Below are 23,967 nucleotides of genomic sequence, written 5' to 3' on the forward strand. Positions count from 1 at the left end.
TGTGAGAATGTCGTATAGTTGTGTGGACATGATGTTTAGGGCCTCCCTCAATGAGTCTAAGGACTCCCTGGAGTTGCCCGTAATAATAGTAATAGTAATAAATAAGAGTTGAGATAGTGTGCACCCATGTCTTATACCTGATTTTACATCAAACTATCTTCCTGCATTTCTTTCAATTCTAATTCTGACTTACAACTAAAATACAGACTGTGTATTGCTCTGTGTAATGTGCCATTTCACTTTCCAAAAATTTTTTTAATTTGTATTGTATATCTAATTTTTTTTGGATTTATCCCCCAAATGTACAATTTTCTACCCTGAAATTGCTGGATAAAAAATCTAGCATTTCAGTAGGAATGCCTTCTTTGTACTGTACACATTTTTTAAATTTACTTTCCTTTCCCTCATAAAAAGTTATTATAAACCTATAGTACGTTTGTACTGTGGGTGAGCTAAGGATGTTTTTTTGTTGTTGTAGTCATTTTTATATACGTTTGTACTTTCTTATTTATTTCTACATATTCCAGAAACTTTCCTCTAGAGACTAAACATGGATCTTTTTCAAGCCATTTCAAGCGTCCAATAAGCAGGAGGAGATCTCACACCAGGCGATGAAATTCATCTCCCATGAGACAATCACAAACATCCATGTTCACAGTGGGATTCGAACCTACAACCTGTTGGTTGGAGAGCTGGTAAGCTAACCACTTGACCAGCCAGGCTGGCATAAGATAAACAGCAATCAGTAAAAAAACTCTACATAATGTAAAAATATAAGATTTATTCCTATATATGACATCTGTGATAAACTTCTGTATGATACAACTGTCTGCTGAAAATATTTGTACTTTTATTTTGCACTAAAACAATTATCCTAGCTCCTTTACTATGTCTTTTTTTTTTTTAACTTTGTCAGCTTTTATTACATAAAAGCCATACTACTTCATTTGCACTATCAGCATCAACAAGGTGTTTGATCATCTTATCTTCCCTATAATTCTTTTCTAGCATTGTAACTGTACAGTGATTATCTGAAATATGAAAAAGAAAAATGAATTAGTAGTACTATATAAATATTAAACCTATTCAAAAAAAAAATTTTAATTTAAAAATGAAATACTTTCTCAACAGAAAATAATGAAACATCCCAATTGGCACAGAATTATTACTTCAAACTAATTCAAACAATTAATTATATTAATACATTGTTAATTACACATCAGCATAATAACAATGTAAGTGTTTAATATTCATTATTCTAATACTTAAATGGCATTAGTTAAACTAGAACGTTTAACTAATAACATGAACCTGAAGTAGTGAATCATTCAGTTGGCCTCACGCTTTAAATTATTAAAATACTGAAGGAACGGAGAGGAAAGTTGGACTTAAAATTTAATGTGAGTATATGTGATTTTGTAAGAAAGGTGAATTAGATAGATATAAGTTGAATGGCTAAATATCAGAAAGAATTAATGAATTCAAGGATCTCAATATTTTAATTTATAGGAAATTTAAAGTTCAAGAATCACACTAGTAAGACAACTATTAAAGTGTTTAGAAGACTGTATGTTTAATTAAAAGGAGCTTCACTTGTAGAAATAAGAAAGTTGTGATACTGTTTTGAAAGACAACTTTACTCACATTAGGTTTTTAAAGGGTCAAGAAATCAAAGCTATTCAGAGAAAATTCACTAAATGCATAAGGAGATTCTATTATGATAGTGATGAGGCTTGATTGGTTAGTTAGTTAGTTGTAATTTGCTGAATTTATTTAACAGGCGCTAGAGAAGAGATTATTTAAGTTTAACTTTCACAATGCTTGAGTGAATGGGTGTTGGAATAGTATGTACTCATTATGCTTTCATGATTACTAAGGTAATCGTGAAAACATAATGCTGAGCAGATAGTGTATTCTTTCTCCAATCAACAGGTTGTGAGGTCAAATCCTACCATGGGCATGAATATTTGTAAATATACAAATGGAATTTGGTCTTAGACTGAGCAATGATATTGCTCAGTGTAAGACCATCATCTTGTTTATGGATTATGAAAGAGAGAGCTTGAAGTGGTTTGAAAAAGGCCCACATTTGGCATCTCGTGCAGCCTTAGCCTACTTATGGTACTAATGTACTACAGGTTTGCAACCCTTCATGAAAGGAATTCACATAAAAAAAAAGAGCTATGTTAGTGAAGACAGATTATAGAAATGGGAGTTTACAAAGAAATAAATGGACAGAAAAAAGAGCAACCGAACAAGAAAGGGACAGATAATTTAATCATGGGATTTTAAAGATGGGTACAGGAAATATTTTTCCCTAAGGGATGGGGAGGACAAGAGGATTTTAAGTAATTTCTACATGTGAACAGAAATGGTAGGGATCAACAGGATATGGGGCTATAAATGAACGAAGACTACAAAGGCAGTGACAAAGACAGACACTGAGTGAGTTAGTTTGGGCGTTGAATAATAAGTACCAGAACTCCTGGACGTACCCAATTAGCAAGAATATTGACAATATTAATATTAATTAACATTCATTTTAAGCTGCAATAAGCCTGTGTAGCTCAGTGGATGTGGCGTTTGTACACCCTGGTGCTTGGCCTCACGAAGGAAGACTTGATTTCGAGTCTAGTCAGACTCGAAATCAAGTCTTCTCTCAGTAAGTGTATAAATTCCATTTCCTTCCTGCCATGTTATCTTTCCTCATTCCAATGTATGTTTCTGAAGTTGATGTCCCCCATAATAAGTACTTGATTTGCACTCATTGTACTAATCTGATGATGCATGTCTTCCACATCATCCTGGGTAACCCCTGGCCTATAGCAGATCATACCATACCATACTGACTCAAAGGAACTGCCCGAATAACTCCTACTCTTGTTGGCTGAAATTCATCTGCTAGCTTCAGCAGCACCTCACCTCCTATCCTGTCTACTCTATCCTGCCTGAAAATGCTAAATCCTTCACATTCTATCCCTTTATCTGCTGTTAGCCAAGTCTCACTAATGCTTATAACTTTTGGTAATGTTGCACTCACCCAAACTCCTCTCTCTTATTCCTGAAGCTTCTGGCATTGATTGGTATATAGAAAGTGTAGCATCCTCTTATGCCCCCAACCACTTTTACATCCTGAACTGAATTCTCCATTTGATATTGTTGCTAAGAGACTACATTCTGCATTTTTTGTTCATTCCCATGCTCATTCACCTAATTTCTTTTATTTTCCTAACTTTGTGTTTCCACACTCTCAGTGAACAAAACGTTCTCTAGACACTTAACTCCAAATCCATTTAAGTGCAATCCATCAGCATTGTACAAATCTTTCCATCCATAACTTTACATCATTCCTTCTGCACAGCCCATGTATTCATTCATTAGCTATCACCCTCCCCCCTTTTGCAGTTTGCCTCTATCATAGCATGGCAGCACACTCATAAACTTCACCTTCTCACTCTTCTTTTCTGCCTCTTCCAATAACTCTTTCACATCCGCCCTCATATAATATTCTCACCTCTTAGATCATTGGTTCCAGTCAAAACAATCAATTCTTTCACCTTCCCTTTCTTCATTCTAACAGCATTACTAATATTATTAATTTTTGCACCAGGGAAATGAGATTTTGTAGTGCTTTCGTGAAGTACTCTCCTTATCATAGAATTGGTGTAAAAAATTATCTGTTTACGCTCTTTCTCTCATTTATTCTTACAGTTCCCTTTTTTGCTTTAGACCTCTTGCTTTTTTTTTGTTCTCAGTTCAATCGATCTCTTGCTGTTTATGCAGTTTTTCAATCTTATGCTTTGTTCAGTGAAGGGATATAGGCAAGCACGCTATTTCTTTATTCAGGTCTTCTACATTCTCGTGAACTTCTACCACTGCACTTTCAGTATTATCCCCAATGTTTATATTTTCCGGTCTACTACCACATAATTTGTTCTCTCTGCATTCGCTTTCTAAACATTTATTACACAATCACTGATCATTTTGCTCTCCTTCTATAAATCTTTCAACTTTACCTACAAGATCATTTCACAAATTTTACACTGGGCAAAATCATGCAAATTTAACTCCTCCAACAAAGACATCTTGGCTGCCATTGTTCTGCTATGCACAGGTGCCATACAGTATGTAGTTTAATACTTCATTTGTAAATTCACACAGGAAATACATGTGTTTTACTTATTACTAAATAACTCAGTCTATCTTGTACACTTCAAAATAAATAAAAACAATAAGTTAATTCAGTATTATTAGCAGAGTTGGATAAGTGGAATGAATATATCATGAAATTTTTAGATTTTGCTCACATACTGACAGGATTCCACACTGGAGGTTGGTGTACAAACTCAAAGGGATGTTAATCAAAATAGGTTTGGGACATAGAAGAGTGACAATAGGTATGAGAAAATAATGTGTGAAGAATAGGAATACGAGAATTATGCATTTAGGCTAAGAGATGGAGGGCAACCAGCAGGATACCACAAGGATATCTACTTAGAGAACTTATATATTAATAACAATGGAGTTGGTCTGGAGAGTGATATACAATTAGCTGCCAATGATGTAAAGTTAGGAAGAGCAATAGGAAACATTTCTGATACAAAATTCTTGCAAGGTTACAAGGGTGATCTGAAAAGTTCTCATCCTCAACCATAGATGGCAACACTATCAGCGCATTTTTTTTTCTAAGTCGGAACATCATAAGCATCCATGTAAAATTGCAAATCATTTTATCAAGTAGTTTGTTTTATACAGCTGTCTGAAGCAAAAATGTTGTCTGTATTCCTTGAAATGGATAAAATTGAGTATTGTGTGGTTATAAAATTCTTTGTAAAAGAAAGTTTCACGCCAAAAGAAATTCATTCGAAGTTCATAAAAGTTTCTGCACACTCTTCTCCTTCGTTTTTGACAATTAAAAAAATGGGCTGCCAAGTTTAAACGTGGCCATACCAGACTTGAAGATGATCCACGTGAAGGGGTGTAACAACACCAGAAATCATTTATCAAGTGCACGATATGGTATTAGATGACCAGCGAGTCAGTACATGAAATTGCTGAAACTATAGGCATTTCAAAAGAATGTGTAGGATATATTTTGCATGAAGAATTGCATATGAAAAAACTGTGTGCAAGATGGATGCCGCACTTGCTCACAGCAGATCAAAAACGCACTCGTATGAAAATATCTGAACAGTGCTTGGAGCATTCTAACAAGAATAAAACTGATTTTGTGCATTGATTTATTACTATGGATGAGAACTCGGATTCACTACTACACACCAGAATCCAAACAGCAGTCAAAACAGTGGACAGAAGCTGGTTGTTCAGCACAAAAGAAGACAAAGTTGGTTGCATCAGCAGGAAAGGTCATGGCATCGGTGTTTTGGGATGCTAAACACATTTTGTTTATTAATTATCTTGAAAAGGGTAAAACAATATTTCTGGGGAATATTATTCTGATCTTTTAACCAGACTAGATGAAAAATTCATGAGAAAAGACCTGGTTTGCAGAAGAAAAAAATCATCTTTCATCAGGACAATGCACCTACCTACAAAGGTGTTTTGGCAATGAGAAAATTAAGGGATCTACACTATAAATTGTTAGAACATCCATCCTATTCCCCACATCTATTATCTCTTCCCAAAACTAAAACTCTTCCTCGCTGATCAGGGTTTTTCTTCGAATCAAGAGGTGATTGCAGCTGTAGAGGGGTATTTTGCAGATCTTACTGAGAACCACTACGGGGACAGGATAATGATGCTGGAGCATCACTGGAATAAATGTATAATTCTTAAGGAAGATTATGTTGAAAAATAAAAATAATTTTTAAATTATAAATTTGATTCTTCATTGTTAGGCCGAGAACTTTTCAGACCCCCCCTTGTATATGAACAATATAATAGAACAATAATACAATAAAAATACAATAGAACAATAATTCTTGTGGGCTATATGAACAGTATTTCTTTGGGAAAATTATGATAAATATCAGTTCAATGTATAACCTTGAACCAGTCTAAAATGTATAACCTTGCTCATTGGAAGGTTATATGTTTTAGACAGAGGACACTGCAAGTAGCATATTATATTTTAATGCTAATTTGCTACAAGTAATCAATAAAACTAGATCTGGGGTGATGATAATCAGGGAGTTAAAGATCAGGGTCCCACATCACTAAGATCGTTAAGTCGTCACATCTGTAACTTTGGTATCGAAAAGAATACTAACCTCTAAAAATAAGGAAATTATTCTCCACTTTACAAGGCTTTGATAAGACTGCATCTTGACAACTGTGCAGAGATAAGGTCATCTGGGTTCACAGGAAATGAAGAGATAATTGATGGCATTCAGTGGCAAATAAATCTAGACTTATGAAATTGTGCATATGAAGACAGAATGTGGTCTTCCAAGTTGGAATAATACACAGAAGAAGCATGATAGAAACATACTCGTAATCAACTTGTACAGACAGTATAAATAAATGAGATTTTACAGCTCACGACAGGTGCAGGGAAAAAACTTAGTATCATCCCTGGAAGCTGAATAAGGATGTCATTAGAAAGAACGTGAGGCAGAAAGAAGTTCTTCTAACAGGGTGTCATGAGATGTGGAAATGGGCTGCTAGTAGATGTTATGAATGCATCATTTCAGTGAATATTTTCAAAGAAATATATGGAAAAGATCTTTCCTCTATGGAGCCTGACTCCCAGAATAATAATAATTATGCAGGGAGTCAGGCATAATAATAATTTAGTACACAATCTTTCAATCCTTGAAGAAAATTATGAGATCTAGGATAGCATTGAGATTTTTTTCCTTAAATTTACACACACACACAGTAATTTTATTATTATTTTTACATATATATAAAGGGTATTATGATATAAAATAATACAATAAAATAATAGAAAATAAGAATCTGCACAAGGTGTGAGTTACAAATAACTGTTGTTTTCATAAGGGTGACCTATTATGTGGCCTACCTCACATACCAAGGAGGAGGGCAGATATGTAGAATTTTACTCACCAAAAAGAAAATGCACGAGTTCATCTGGAGCAGTACGAGGACATCCTATAGATGAAAAGAAAATGTACTCTGTAATTTCATAATAAATAACTTTTAATAAATATCAAACATCTTGAAATATTCTTCTTATTAAATTTCTTTTCAGCATTATATTTTTTTACAACTTCAATCTAAAAGATGCTAAAAATTAAAATTAAAAATGAGAAATTGTATCAATGTAGTTAATGAAATATTTGACACTGCTATGAATAACTATATCAAATGACTTGCAAAACCTAAATGCATTTACATTTTTTTTCTATACTGAATAAAAACAAAAATAAGAACAAGAACACTTGGCTTTGAATCTAAAGCCAAGTGATAATATATCAAAGGTTAACACTCAAGTTTACAAGGTCAAAATTATTCCTATACTTTATTCTTCATATGATTCTGCCAATAATCCTCTCTGATAATTTTCTCCTAAATTCTCACAATTCTCATATCTGTGGTCTCTAGTCTTTAATCAAATGTAATTTCTGAGAACACAACTCTCAGATCTATAAAGTCTGGTTTGAATCCTATCTTGTATACAGTTAGTTTAGCAAGAAAGTAGATGGACCATGGAATGCACTGTTCTGTTAGAGTAGTGAACATACTGACAGTGAATGGGTTAAAGGAATGACTTAATGAAGGTTCTGAATAATAATAGGATATTCGTTTTTCCCCTGAAAGCTAAATTGTAAATCACTTCCTATTTCAAATCTCCTTTATATGCTTGTATTCTGAAAAAATGTGAAGATATCACTATTCACAATAACATACTTAATAATTATTATCATCATTATCAGATGCCTGATATGTGCACTCAGGGGTGTACAGGATATTATGATAATACTATATGAAAAAGTCAGATCATTACTAACGTCCTATAAGCAATTTTCCTCCAAATAATCTGTTATCTGTCACAATTCCAATATTATCAGATCTTATACTTATGTCTTCTAAGTACCTTACCTGTATCAATCCACTTAGACATTAGTCTTCCTCTGAGTTTACTTCCTGCTATTCTGGCAAAAAAACACTTGTTTTGCTAAAACTTTCCTCTCCCCATTCTGTTTAAGTGACCAAACCACCACAGATTATCTGTGCTGATACATTCTTGAATGCTAGCAACATCATGTTCTTTCCTTAGATTCTCATTTTTAATATGAAACTGCCACTGATGCCATCTGTTCACTCCCCTGAATCTTCTTCAGAACCCTCATATCTTTGGACTACAGTCTTTGATTAAGTGTTTTATTTCTAATAGAGCTCCCATCATCATCAAATTCCTCACATGTATGTCAGGGGATGTACAGGATATTATGACAGCAGCACTACATGAAAAAGTTATATCATTACTAACTTCTTATCAACAATTTTCCTCCAAAATAATCCATTATCTGCCAAAGACAGACTCCAATATTATCAGATCTTATATTTCTCTCTTCTAACATCTAAAAGTGCCTCTGTTCTAAGGCACTTTCTGTTTCAATTCACCTAGACCTGGATCTTCCTTTAGATTCTTTTTCTTGCTGTCTTGGCAAAGAACACTTCTTTTGCTAACCTTCTGATTCTAGTGTGTTTTTGTACTAGGGATGGCTTTAGATATTATTTATTATGCCATTTACTTTGGCAAAGTTTGATATTTTAGTGCCTATGTCTTTTTCTTCTTCATATGATAAATCACATCCCAAGTATCTGAAAGTGTTTACTTGTTCTAGTATTTTATTATCTATCACTATTTTACTTCTTATTGGGTTTTCTCCTTTGAATGCCATTATTTTTTGTTTTTTCTTTAGATATTGTCATATTATATTGTTTTGAGATATCATTTAACGATTTTAATGATCTTTGTAAATCATCTTCTGATGTAGCTAATACTATTTGATCATCTGCAAATAGTAGCGTATTTATCTTCATTTGAGGAGTCTTTTGTATATCAAATGGGTTATGCTGCTTCCAGATCGTTATAATTTTAGTTATATATATATATTGAAAAGCAGAGGTGAGAGGGTACATCCTTGTCGTACTCCTCTTGATATATCTTTCCATTCTGAGATGTGTTCTAATTTAACTGCTATTTTATTTCCTGTATATAGTTCTTGAATGGATTGTAAAAGTTGGTTTGGTATGTTTAAATCGGTTAACATTTTAAACAATTTTTGTCTACTAATTTTGTCAAAGGCTTTTTCACAATCAATACATGTGTTTCTTTTTGAAATTCTCTTCTCTTTTCTATTAATAATTTTAAAGTAAAAATTGGATCTATACAGGATCGGCCTTGTCGGAAACCATTTTGTTCTTCTAGTAGTTTGTCCTCTACAATGCTGATTAGTTTCTCTTTTAATATTCCTGCATATATTTTATATCCTATATTCAGCAGGATGTATGCATATGTATAAAAATACTAATCTATAAGGCATATGCAAAAACATGTTAAGATATGCAATTGCTGTATATACATTCTATGAAGACTACAAACTTAACATATTACAATTATTGCAATATAAAATGGTAAAAACTGATCTGAAGGTAACAAATACAAGTTCCACACTCATGCAGACCACAATGGCAGAACACAAAATATTTATGGAAAAATAATTATGCTATTACAGACTACTTCAATCCTAACCACAAATAACCAGAACAACATATCAGATAACAAGACTACAGTGAATAAACTACATCATATATAAGTATATTAATTACCCTGATGGACCCGTGATCTCAGTCAGGGTTTCTCCATGACTGCAGGTCGTAAAGAGTCCAGCTATTCCTGTCTTGGACCTTTCTTCTCCATTTTTTTCTGACTTTCTTAATCATTGGATCTTCCCACATTAAGGTGGTCTTTCATGTTTTCTTTTGGTATCTCTCGGATACCAGTTTGTAACTCTGACTGTCCATCTGTTGTCTCTCATTCTGGCAAGATGTCCTGCCCATGTTCTTTTGCTGTTGTAGATTGCTTTTATTATGTCCGTGAGTCCAGACTTCCTCCTGATTTCTGTGTGTCTTACATGGTCTATTTTGTTTATATTGCACATTCTTCTTTCTATTGCACGTTGGGTTGTTATTAAGCTTTGTTCTTCTTTTAAAGTTGAGTTCCATGTTTCACTTCCATAAGTTAATGCTGGTAAGATGTGACTATTGAAAAGATGGACTCTTATTTCTATATCTATGTTTTGGTTGGTAATTGTTGATTTTATTTTGTTGAAGGCTAGCCAAGCAGCTCTTTTTCTCCTTGCTATTTCATTTGATATATCATTATTCATTTTTATGGACTGGCCAAGGTAGATGTATTCTTCAACTTTTTCAATGGTGTGAGATTCTAGAGTGAATGTATGATCTTTACAATATTTGTTTTTCAGCCATCTTGTTTTGTCCTGGTGTATTTCCAATCCAATTTTTGGCAGTTTTGGCTTATGTTATTCAGCATTGATTCTAAGAGTTTGGGTGAGTGAAATATTAATACCACATCATCGGCAAATAATAGGATATTTAACATTTCACCATCAATGTTTATTCCATGTTTCATGTCAATTTTTCGAATGATGCTGTCCAGAGTAGATGTGAAGAGATTAGGTGATAAGACATCACCCTGACGTACTCTTCTACTTAAGTTAATTTTAATCGGGTGATTGAAAAGGGTGATATTTGTAGTGCCTTCTTTGTAGATATCTTTTATGAGTTGGATGTATGTTTTTTCTACGCCTTGTTCTATTAAAGCTTGGAATACTGTGTAATGCTCAGCAGTGTCAAATGCCTTTTTAAAATCTATAAAAAGAAGACAAAGTGGGATCTGATATTCTCTGCATCTTTCTGTTAGCTGAATAATAGTTTGAATGTGATCTATTGTTGAAAAGCCTTTTTTGAAACCAGCCTGTTCTTTGCAGCTATTTTCGTTGATGGAGGTTTGTATTTGGTTTAGGATGACTCTGGCAAATATTTTATGTGTGTGTACTAATAGACAGATGGGTCTGTAGTTACTGATGCCTTCTTTATTACCTTTTTTATGCAGAAATATGTCTTTGATATTTTCCATTCAGTAAGTACTTTCCTTAATTGTATATATCGGGTAAACCTTTCTGCTAAAGCTTTAAAGAGTATTTGTCCACCCATTTTTAATTCATCAGATTTTATACTGTTAATTCCTAGTGATCGGTCATTTTTCATATGGTGGATAGCCATTTTTACTTCTTCAGGTAGGACAGATGGTATCTCCAAATTTTCATCTGGTACTAGAGCTGTGATTACTTGTTTAGATGAGTAAAGGTTCTCATAAAACGATTTTACTATTTTTTCCATTTCACCTCTGTTTGTGTGTCTGTTTCCTTGATTGTCTATGAAGGCTGATGGTAGTGGTTGCGTTAGATTTATTTCTTTTTTCTACTTTTTTTAGACTACAGCGGAGCCTAGCTGCTTCTGCCAATTTTGTTGAAAGTTTATTTTTCACTTGGTTAGAGTATAATAAAATTAGTTTAATCCTTTATCCAAGTGTGAGCAAACAAAGTTTGCGCCTGAAAGTATCTTCAGGACTGGGGTAAGAAGTGTTGGTATCTTGCTCCACCTTTGCAATGAGTTGCCCTGGTGTTGTACCACCTTACCCCAGTCCTGAAGATACTTTCAGGCGCAAACTTTGTTTGCTCACACTTGAATAAAGGATTAAACTAATTTTATTATTAAAATAAAAAGCCAAGTTTGTTGTTCTATATATGTCATAGTCGTCTTTGATATTCTGCCTCAGTTGTTTACAAATAATTTTATATTCTAGACGGTCTTTTCCTGTATCTTTCAGAATTCTTCTTTTCTTCAATAGTTCTATTGTTCTTGCTGATAGGCATTCCCTGGTCTTAGGAGGAAGTTCATAACAGATTCTTTCTTTGCAGTTCATTAATTGAGTGTTAAAGTTTGTTAAATCTTCATCAATATCATTTTTTAATTTCCAGTCGGTTTCTTCCACATTTTTTCTAAATTCTTCTGGATTTATCTGTTTTGAGTGTTTTTTATGGTTGGACTGTGCTCGTATGCGTTCTTCATTTTTTTTGTGTATTTTGAGGGCGGCTCTTATTGTACGGTGGTCCGAATGAATGTCGCAGTAGGTTTTCCCAATGACTTCGGCATTTTTTATTATTCTTTTGCAGTCTGTTAGGATGAAATCAATTTCATTTCTTGTCTCTCCATTTGGAGATTGCTGTCCATCTTTTTCCAGTTCTCTTTTTACAAGAAACTATTCATAATGTACAGCCTTTCTGCTTCTACAAATTCTGCCAGGAGTTCACCTTGTTCATTTCTTTCCCCTTTCTCCCCACAGTCCAATGTATTTTTCTTCAATAAATCCTGTACCAATCTTTGCATTGAAGTCTCCACACACTATGTGTGGAGACTTCAATGCAAAGATTGGTACAGGTTGGTACAATGCAAAGATTGGTACATGTGTGGAGACTTCAATGAAAAAAACTTTACAGAAAAAAGCAGCATTGTGCATGTTGTTTTTTTCTGTAATGTTTCTTGTAGGTGTTCATAGAAATTTTCTATTTCTTCTTTGTCAGCTGTTGAGGTGGGTGCGTAGGCTACTATTATTTTTATTGTTACGGATTCTCCAATTTTTAATTTTAGCATTCCTAGTCATTCAGAATGAATTGTGCAAGAAGTAATATTTTTAATTAGCTTTTCATTTATGATGAAGCCAATTCCTCCAGCCCTTGCAGTGTTATCTGAAGCTCCCACGAAAATTTGGTTGCCACTGTTCCATTTAGCTGTTAATTAAGAGCTTCTTTGGGTTTCACAAATAGTAAGGACATCAAACTTTACATTTTGCAGTTCTTGAAGCAGGAAATCAATATGGGAGTTGGAAGACAGAGTTCGAGTGTCGAAGGATCCCTACTTATTGGTTCCTTCAACGGATTTCCAGATGGTGGTCTACCTTCTTCTGCGAGATTCTTAGCACCCCCTGCTCTTGCAGATTTCTCACCACCACCTTGGTGGGATTGCAAAGAGCTGCACAGGACTGGGGGCCTTTTTTTTCTTCTACTTGCTGGCATCTTTACAGTAGTCTACAGCACTTCTCCTGACCATGGTGCGCCTTTGGTCCACGGTTCCTTATTCATTATTCGGAGCTGCCTGCTGGGGCCTCCCTCATCTGCCGCCCAACTTACATCAATCGAGGGACGCGCTTGGTAGGGGTGAGATTCCCCCCCCCCCAAAAAGTATAGTAATTACTACAGAAAAATCTCTGGAGCTTCCACATAGCTGACATGATCAACAAGTCATTCAATAAGAGAAACCTAGGGACCTACAGAGAGCTAAAATGGGCACTATATTGTAAGATTTAGAGGGAAATTACTCAAGGGAAAAAAAAAAGTTTTCTCAATGATACAAACATGTCCTTGTCCAACACCTACCCACCTTTAAAAAAAGTTTAAAGTGCACATGTCCATGTTTGTGTTCATGTGTCAATACACTTGTTTCTACAAGCTAATAAAACCAGTTATATATGTATATATACAGGTAGTCCTCGACTTACAATGGGGTTACGTTCCAACGTCTCTGTCATAAGTCGATTCTGATGTAAGTCGAAGACTTTTATTAATTCTTGATTTGTTTGATTTCTGTAATATTTTCATAAATTAGGTTTCTATTTAACTTAAAACGATTAAAAATGTATAAACTTACATAAACCTTTATTTATTTATTAACACATATACATATGTAAATACATAAATATAAAATTAAGAAAGAAAAATTTAAGAAAAAAATGCATAAACACATATCAAAAATCACCATTTTTGATATGTGTTTATATCAGATTTTTCTTAAAAATTCTGGCAGTTTCAAAATCGGAACTAGCAGCTTCTCTCGTTATTCGTATGTTATGTAAGTTAAATCAGCTTTTGAATCGATAAAACCAACATTTACTAGCGTTAAATGTATGCTCATCGTATTTATCTTCTTGTTGTTTCCTTAAATTGTAAAATAAGCTGTGTGCTTTTGTTTGAATTGTAAACAAACTGAGAGGAATATTCAATATTCTTGTTGATTTCATCATCTATCCATATCATTAAAAGCTTCTCCATTTCATGAATTGGCACTTCTCTTTTTTCGTTGAGACTGTGCATTTCATATTAACTGCCCCTTTAGCTGCCTCCATTATTCTTGATTTATCTTTTATAATTGTTGAAACAGTTGAATGTGATAGTTTTTCTTCTCGTGCTATTTCACTGACTTTCTTTCCTTTGTTATATGCTTTAATCACCTTCATTTTAACATCTAAACTTAAAGCTTTCATCGCCTTCCTTTTTTTTTTGGAATTTTCATCAGTTGTATTACTTTTCTTACTGGACATGATAGGGTTACGACGAGATACAAAAAGTTCAATGAGAGAAATGAACACTTCGACTGCTGAGTAGCAACTAACATGCCAAAGGCTGTGATAAGTTAGAAATGGGTGAAATATAACAGCGGCTATTGCGTATTGGTGATAGGCTTTGCTTGTCGTCGTAAGTCGAGTCGTCGTGAGTCGAGGACTACATGTCTATGTATAATATGCACATACATATGAACAGTCAAATTGACACCTGGATTGTTATGAATACTGAATTAAAACCACAAAAGCACTGCCGACCTGGTTGGCTGAGTAGTTAGCATATCCGCTCTCCTGCTAAAAGACTGTTGGTGGGTTCAAATCCAACCACCTAAGATTAGCTATGTGAACACATTCCCAAATGCTAACAATGTCAAGTTCTTCCCTAATATCCTTATTTTTAATAAGATCCTGCTGTTGATGCAGTCTAGTTACTCTCCTAATCTTTCTCAGAATTCCTACATCTCTGGTTTCTAGTCTTTGATAAAGTGGTTTATTTCTAACCCAGCTCTCAGATCCATAAGTTAAAATTGGTTTGAACACCATCTTGTTCAAACTTCTTTTCCAGATCTACAAAACTTAAATACAGGTCCTTGCTATATTCTCCATGACTTCTCCACTATTTGTCTTAAAAAAATTTTTCTTAAGAAAATTTGATCCTGATAAATTCTATTTTAAGCCAAAATCCACCTTTTTATTCTCCAAGTTTCCTTCCACAATTTTTCTTAGCAGTTTCTAAGTACACTTGAATAAATACTTACCAGGAACACTCAGCAAGAAAATTTCTCTACAATTCTCACATTCAGTTTCAGTTCCCTTTTTATAAATGGATACCATGAGATTCCTGCTCCAATAGCCCCTTGTCATGACTCCTTCCTGCTGTTCAACCAAGCAAAAGAACTCTCCAGGGACAACCCTGTAACCACCTCTCAACAGTTTAAAAGTCTCAATCATATCACCTCTCCTTCTTCTAGTCACCAAACTCTGCAGTCCACACTCCCTCAGCCGATCCCCATAACTAACATTGTACAGTCCTGACACCATCTTTGTTATCCGCCTTTGTACTCTTTCCCCAGTTAATTTATCCCCTTCAAACCCTGGGGACCAGATCTGAGAACAATAGTCTAAGTGTGGTCTGATCAGAGTCTCATACAACAGAATGATAACCATTTTATCTCTGCAGGTCAGTGTCCTTCTCATTATTGCAGTAATCCTCTGTGTTACCTTCACTACCTTTGCAATATGTCCTCTAAATTTCAGGTTTCTATCAATCATCAACCACAGATCTCTTGTCTCCCTACTTCCTCCAGTTTAACTCCTCCCATAGAGTATGCACTGTCCCATCGATGTGTCCCAAACCTCAAGACCTTACATTTTGCTGCATTAAACTGACGCCCCCCCCATTCATTTGCCCATCTATCTAGCTCATTCAAATCCTCTTGCAGGGATACCACATCTGCACTATTACTAATAACCTTTCCCAACTTCACATCATTCGCAAACAACTGAATATTCCCCTGCAATCCACGGATAATGTTATTGATATAAAGGTTAAACAATATAAGTCCCAGTACTGAGCCCTGTGGAACCCACTTTAACCTTCTGCCTCTTTGATATTGTTCCACCATACACAACTCTCTGATACCTACCGGACAGCTAATCCTGAATCCAGTTGACCAATCCGACATCCAGACCCATGTGCTGCAACTTGAATATCAGCTTATCATGTGGCACCCTGTCAAATGCCTTTGCTAAGTCTAGGAAAATGGAAGTATATGCCTGTAGAGGTATAAAAGCCTCTGTAAGGCTTTTATACCTCTACATTTGAACATTTCTGGTCGAAAATCATCTTCTTCAGCTGCCACTTTCCACATTTCAGGTTTTTGATGGCTTTTTCTATTGCAAATATTGATAATTATTCCTGATTGCATTCCTGTCGAGTGTTTTTTTCCTATCATGTTGTCACTACTCATTTCTTTTAGAAATCTTTCTAAGTAACTATTCTAGACATCTAAATGTCTTTATCTTCAGTTTTCATCTTGCCTTTATTATCTCTGATTCCTTTGCAGTACTCTTTTGTCCATTTCTGTATTCTCTAAGATCACAAGGTGATATACTTGAAAGGAACTTTTGATATGCTTTCTTCTTTTCTATGACTGCCTGTTTAATTTCCTCAGTTAAACCATGAGGTTCTTATTTTTCTATCCTTGCAGACAACTATACCACATGCCTCTCTGGTTGAATTCACTGTAGCAAAATGCTTTCTTTAAGGTTTCCAACTAAATCTTTAAGGTGTGCTTATTGTTTTCAAACTTTTTAATTTTTTCCTGAATAACGTTTGTGTACTTGAGTATATTTGAGTTTACATTTCACCTTTCAGAAGTGCTTGAGGTTAAAACTATATAGCTGGAAGGAGACCTCCATGTAGCCTTCTAAGAAGGAATGCAGAGAACCAACTGGGACAATCTTCACCTTCTTGTGGTGTACCCTGTTAGGTATCTACCTGGATACTGAACAAACAAGGATGGACTTGCAATATGGGATTAAGCAAACTAAAGTATGTTCTTATTGACGTAAACCACAATGCAAAATTATGGTACAACATTATTATTATTATTATTCAGGCCAGCCTCCATGGGGGAGGTCCTTTCTAAGAAACACAAGTCCATCAACTCATCGAGGGAGGTCCCTCCTAGGAAACACAAGTCTATCATACCACTCCTTAAACGCATTGACCATTCTCGCTCTCACCACTCCATCAGGCAATGCATTCCATGGCTCAACCACCCTCACCCTCTTTCTCACAGTTTCCTTTCGTAACTTCCAGGGATGGCCCCTTTGTCATTACTCCTAGGTGATATGATTGAGACTTGTAACCACCTCTCAACAGTTTAAAAGTCTCAATCATATCACCTCTCCTTCTTCTATCCACCAAACTCTGCAGTTGACACTCCCTCAGCCGATCCTCATAACTAACATTGTACAGTCCTAACACCATCTTTGTTATCCGCCTTTGTACCCTTTCCCCAGTTAATTTATCAGCTTCAAATCCTGGGGAACAGATCTGAGAACAATAGTCTAAGTGTGGTCTGATCAGAGTCTCATACAACAGAATGATAACCATTTTATCTCTGCAGGTCAGTGTCCTTCTCATTATTGCAGTAATCCTCTGTGTTACCTTCACTACCTTTGCAATATGTCCTCTAAATTTCAGGTTTCTATCAATCATCAACTCCATATCGCTTGTCTCCCCTACTTCCTCCAGTTTAACTCCTCCCATAGAGTATGCAGTGTCCCAAACCTCAAGACCTTACATTTTGCTGCATTAAACTGACATCCCCATTCATTTGCCCATCTATCTAGCTCATTCAAAACCTATTGCAGTGCTACCACATCTGCACTATTACTAATAATCCTTCCCAACTTCGCATCATCCGCAAACAACTGAATATTCCCCTGCAATCCACGGATAATATCATTGATATAAAGGTTAAACAATATAAGTCCCAGTACTGAGCCCTGTGGAACCCACTTTAACCTTCTGCCTATTTGATACTGCTCTACCATACACAACTCTCTGATACCTATCGGACAGCCAATCCTGAATCCAGTTGACCAATCTGACATTCAGACCCATGTGCTGCAACTTGAATATCAGCTTATCATGTGGCACCCTGTCAAATGCCTTTGCTAAGTCTAGGAAAATGGCAGTATATGCCTTTCCCTCATCTGATGCTCTTGTAACTTTATCATAAAAGGCTAGCATATTGCTAAAACAAGAGCGCTTGTTCACAAATCTCTCACAGATAACATTACCCTCATCTGCTCAATGCTGTATATGGTCCCTCACTACTTTCTCCAAGATCTTACTAACTACTGATGACACACAAACTGGCCTATAATTAGACACTTCCAGTCTGCTACCACCCATATGCAATTGCACCATCTTACCTTCTTTCCATTCCATTGGCTCCTTTCCTGCAGCCGACTTTAATTGAAAAGCCAGGTCAAAGGCGCTGTCAATTCCTTAGCACATTCTCTCAAAATTCGTGGTGAAATACCATCCGGTCCCACAGCTTTACTAACATCCAGAGTACTCAGTATGTGGAACACACTCTCCTTCTGCTTCCTCTAAACCTCAAACCTGCCCTATCTCTCTAGTATTCAAATGGACTCCTCCAGGATGAAATACTCCAATAAAGTGGTCATTGAACAATTACACTATGTCCTCTATATCAGTCACTCTATTCCCATTTTTATCCCACAATGTCATTCTTCCACAGTCATTTCTAGTCCTACTGGCCACATAGCTAAAAAATTCCCTAGGATTTTCCTTGGATCTAAGGGCCAATCTTTTCTCATATTCCAGTTTCGAAAGCCTTCCTTACCATGCTAGTCACTCTCCTGGCCTGTGTCTTATATTCTTAATGCATCTTCTCTTCAACTGTCTCCTTATATCTCTTCCATAGCCTCTTTTTTCGCATGCAGTTCCTGTTTAATATTGTTTGTCACCTACTTTACTCCAAATTGTGTCCTCTTCTTCACTCGTGGAATACAGCTTACCATTGCTGCTAACAAATATTCCTTCACAATTTCCCAAGCACTAGTGATAACCTGGCCTTTCAATTCCTCCCTCCACAAAACTTCCCCAAGTTGACGTCTAAGACTATTATAATCACCTGCTTTATAATTCCACATATGTTCCCTTCTCTTTGATATTCCTGCATGTCTATTCATTTTCCAAGTCAAAACCGTATGGTCACGCTCTCCAACTGGTGGGAGAGATGTCATCTCAGTTATTATCAACTCTTCTGATGCTATAACCAAATCCAAAACTCTTGAATCTCTTGTTCCCTCTGTTACATATTGCGTAAGACATTTGTCCCTCAAGAATTCTAGAAATTTCATTCCCTTATTGCTACATGCATTTTCTTCTCCCCAATTTATACTGCTGTAGTTAAAATCTCTTATAACAATCATTCTTCTTGCACTTGCCACACTCTTATCTCCTGGTCCCCACCCTCTGTGCTCCTTGGTCTGTAGCAAAACCCTCACTAAATATCCTGTCTTGCCCATCTCTACCTCACACCATATGCTTTCAAAATCATTAGTGTCACAGCCTTCCAAAGCCTCCACTCTTAGAGGACATAGGTCGTCACTTATCATAAGCAGTACTCCACCACCACACTTTCCCTTCCTATCCTGCCGAAAAATGCTGTACCCGGCAACTTCTATTCTGTTATTATATCCTCTTCTGTCAACCAAGTCTTGGTAATCCCATTCGTCCTCTGCACTTAGTCGCTCGAAGTCAGACTTAAGTTCAAGTCTAGTCGCCGACTGGAGGAACTTTTTCTAAGCCTTTCTTCGACCGATTCCCTAGTTAATCGATCTCTGGCACGGGTAAGCGGGTTTTTGCTCCTGAAAACTCGGGTTTTATCCCGTAACTACAGAATTTCTTGACAGCTGGGAAGTTGTCCCATTAAACAATGCTCCTGTTGTTTTCATCAAGACACAAGAGCAAACAGTGAAAAGTCAGATACTAGCACAAATCCCAGAACACGTCCCAAGTCAACATCAACACAGTACAAGATTGGTACTATCAATGTAAAAAGCATCAATGGAAAAGAAATGCAACCAGTAGAATAACTGGATAAGTATCAGATCAACATAATAAGTGTGACTGAAACAAAGAAGACAAAAACAGGTTAGAACTTTCTTACCAACAAATACAAAATGTTATATTCAGGCAGCAATAACAACCAGGGAAAAGAGGGAGTAGCTATAGTATTCAACACTAAATATGAGGATAATCTTCTTGAATGGTAGGCAATATCAAGTAGATTGATGTGGGCAAATATCAGAACTGGAGAACTGGACAATGAGACGTAATTTTTGCTTATGGTCCCACAGCAGATTCTGCCAAGGAAGAAATGTAGGAAATTTTGTGAGGCATTAGAGAAAGCAGCTGGCTCAACGAAAAAGGAAAAGTTGGTCCTTGTTGGAGATCTAAACAAAACATTAGGAAATGATTACTAGACATATAGAAATATTTGGAAAAATTTGGAGAAAGGCACAAAGCTAATAATAATAATGCCTAGTGGATTTCTGTTCAGGACATGGACTAATTATCACTAACACCATGTTCAAACATAAAAATGTGCACAAAATCCCATGAAGCAAAAGCAAGAAATAAGCAGTCTAAATAACTATGTTATAGTTGATAGCAATGTTTTCCCACTGGTTCAGGATATACAGAGGATTTGAAATAGGAAGTGATCACTATTTAGTTTTGAGCAGGATAAAACTGGATTTCATATTGAAAAGAAGAGCGTGTAAGAAAGTTTTAAAATGAATCAAAGTTGAGCAGCTTTAAGAGGTGAACCCATAGACTGACATACACAAACATCATAACTGAAGAAAAAAATAAAAAAGGTTGAAAACAAGAACCAAACATTAGATTCAGTGGCAAATCCTGAAGAAAACATTAATTGATTCAGCCAGAGAGGCATGTAGTGAGGTAGTCTGTAATTATAGAAAAATCAGAACTCCATGGTGGACTAAGGAAGTTAAAGAGGCAGTCAAGGGAAAAAAATAAAGAAAGCATATCGTAAGTTCCTGGTAAGTAAGTCATCTTGTGCTCTTACAGAATACAGAAAAAAATGAAAGAAATAAAGCACTGCATAAAACTAGATAAACAAAAGTCATGGGAAAACTATGGTAAGAATATAGGGAAAAAATATCAGAAAGGTGGCAAAATATTCTGGAGGCTATTGAAAAATCTCAGAAATGGAAGAAAAAGTATTGTAAAAGGATCAGAATTAGAGATGATAAAGGTGGCATGAAAACTTAAGATAATGATATCTAGATGTCTGTAGTAATTACTTTGAAAGATTGCTAAATGAAACAAGCAGTTTCAGAATGATGGTAGAAAACTTCCAACAGGAATGCAGTCAGGAATACATATCCATACTTGAAATAGAAAATGTAATCAAAAACCTGAAATGTGAAAAGCCAGCTGGAGTAGATGAAATATGGCCAGAAAAGCTCAAATATGCTGGTATAAAAGCTTTACAGTGGCTGCATTGTATAATTCAGAAGGTCTGGTCAGAAGGTCAAATTCCAGATCAATTGAGCAGAGCGCATAGCTCAGTGGAAGTGGTGCTTGTGTCCTCTGCGCTTGGTCGCTCGAAGTCAGACTTAAAGTCAAGTCTAGTTGCCAACTGGAGGAACTTTTTCTATGCCTTTCTTCGACTGGTTCCCGAGTTAGTCGATCTCTGGCATGGGCAAGTGGGTTTTTCCTCCCGGAAACTCGGGTTTTTTATCCCGTAAACTCAAGAAAATCGGCCGTAGCACCCACATTATTTCAGACAGTGACATATCTATATCTTGTCAGGGTTAGGTACCAAGAGATGACAGCACTTGTTTGCCAGCCTCTTCATCGGTGGCTGCTATAATTAGTACTAGACAACAACCAGCTATCTCTGATTGGCTACTGGTGGAGATTGAACTACCCACTCAGTCTCCATAAGTTAGATAGGGTATAAAGGTCTCGCCTACTCCTTATAAGGGAATAAAAGGCGTTAGCTGATTTTTTTTTTTTGATTGGAGCAGAGCACTCATAGTACTCATCTATTAAAAGGGAAATAAAACTGAATGCGAGAATTACAGAGGTATTTCCCTACTGAGTGTTCCTGGTAAGATTTATGCAAGTATGCTTGAGAACTAGCTAAGAAAGATTGTGAAAGGGAAGCTTGGTGAATAACAAGCTTGATTCAATCCAAATAGAGGTTGTCAGGATTAGATTTTCACTTTAAGACAAATAGCTGAGAAATCTTGGAAATATATAAAGGATTTGTATTTAAGTTTTGTTGATATGGAAGAGGCATATGACAAGGTGTCAACACGAAAGCTTTTCAAAATTCTATAGCAGATTATCTCCACTGTTATTCAATATCTATATGGATTATATTAAGAAGGAAAGAAGGTATTAAATATGATATCAAAATTGTTGATGTTAATCTTAGCTCTTCACTTTATGCAGATCATGTAATACTTCTGAATAAATCCAGTACAAGTCTGCAAGATTCCCTGACTAAATTGAATAGCTTGTTATAAATTTGGTATGAAAATCAGCAATAAAATGACAATATCGATGAAAATAGGCAGAAACATTAAAAACATCAACTGTATCTTGAATGGTGAACCTACAGAATAAGTAAAACATTTCAGCTATTTAGGCATAATATTTAGTGAAGATAGTTAATTAAATATGGAAACAGACAACAGAATTAGTAAACCTGGTATGGTAGGAAGTCAGCTGAATAAATTTATATGGAATAAGAAAGAAAGAAATTACTCAAAATACTAAATTAGCTATATATACAAGACAGTGTTCATACCTATTTTAACTTATGGATCTGAGAGCTGAGTTAGAAATAAAACACTTGATTAAAGCCTTGAGACCTCTGATATGAGAGCTCTGAAAAAGATCAGTGGAGCGAACAGATGTCATCAATGACAGTATCACATTAAAAATGAGGATACTAGATAAGAACTCACCATTGTTTGTATTCAGGAATGTATTAGTCTCGGGTGGTATTTTCACTTAAACAGAACGGGAGAGGAAAGATTACAAAACAAGTGTTCTTTGCCAGGTTGGCAGGAAAAAGACTCAGAGGAAGACCAAGATATAGATGGATTGATACAGAAAAATAATCACCTTAAAAGACAGAAATATAAGATCTCATCTTGATGGATAACATATTAATTTGAAGGAAAATTATTGATTGGAAGTTAGGAATGGTGTAGCTTTTTCATGTTGTACTATCATAATTATCCTGTACATCCCTTGAGGATACATATCAGGAATTTGATGATGATGATTTCATCTCTGAAAGCTGATCAATTTTGATTTGTTTTAAAACTTTCTTACAGACCCTACTTTTCAGTATGACATTCAATTTTATCTTGCTCAAAACAATGGTGATTACTTCCAATTTCAAATACTCTGTGTACTCTTGTATCCTGAATCTTGTATCAATGAGACTTTTCTTATTTCTTGCATCAACTCTTTATCTTGTATTTGTTGCTCTTCTTTGTTCCATAATGCTTATTATGTCAATCTGGTACTTGTCCAATTCTTCTGCTAGTTCCATTTCTTTTCTAATAATGTTGCTTATGTTGATGGTGCCAATCTTGATTTCTGCTGATGATGAGTTGGAATTTGTTTTGGTAGCTGACTTTTTGCTGCTTGTCCTACTTTCCAAAAGAAAACAACGGGACTTTGGTTAACCAGATAACTCCCCAGCTGGCATGACTGTCACATTGTGCCAACATTTTTGATTTTGGACTTACTCAAAGACTTATTATTTCTTCTGTGTTCTCTGCTAGCAACTTTAATGAAATTTAAAATCTGTAAAGACTGATGTCTTTCTAGCTAAATAAGAAACAGAATTGATTGTTAATGTAGTTCTCTACTTGATTTTTATTGGAAGAATCTAGGCCTAATAAAAGAAGTTTGTAAGTTTATGTGCATTTTGATGTAATCATTTAAATTA

At 35.5% G+C, this 23,967-nt stretch overlaps 1 protein-coding gene across 2 annotated transcripts in view; it reads right to left on the bottom strand.

Annotated features, from left to right (window-relative positions):
• Positions 1-761: 761 nt before the first annotated feature.
• Positions 762-23,967, bottom strand: part of LOC150098712 (thiopurine S-methyltransferase-like) — a 100,774-nt gene continuing 77,568 nt past the window's right edge. For both annotated transcript variants that reach the window (XM_090405218.1, XM_090405219.1), the window contains exons 8-9: positions 7,030-7,074; positions 762-1,031 (exon numbers count right to left, since the gene is read on the bottom strand). In XM_090405218.1, coding sequence (XP_090261344.1) covers positions 913-1,031; positions 7,030-7,074 — 164 coding nt within the window. In that variant the 3' untranslated portion in view covers positions 762-912. The remainder of the gene's footprint in view (positions 1,032-7,029; positions 7,075-23,967) is intronic.

The sequence above is a fragment of the Typopeltis vanoorti genome, chromosome 15, assembly GCF_054136105.1.
Source record: "Typopeltis vanoorti isolate ZY-2024b chromosome 15, IOZ_Tvanoo_1.0, whole genome shotgun sequence".
NCBI lineage: Eukaryota > Metazoa > Arthropoda > Arachnida > Uropygi > Thelyphonidae > Typopeltis > Typopeltis vanoorti.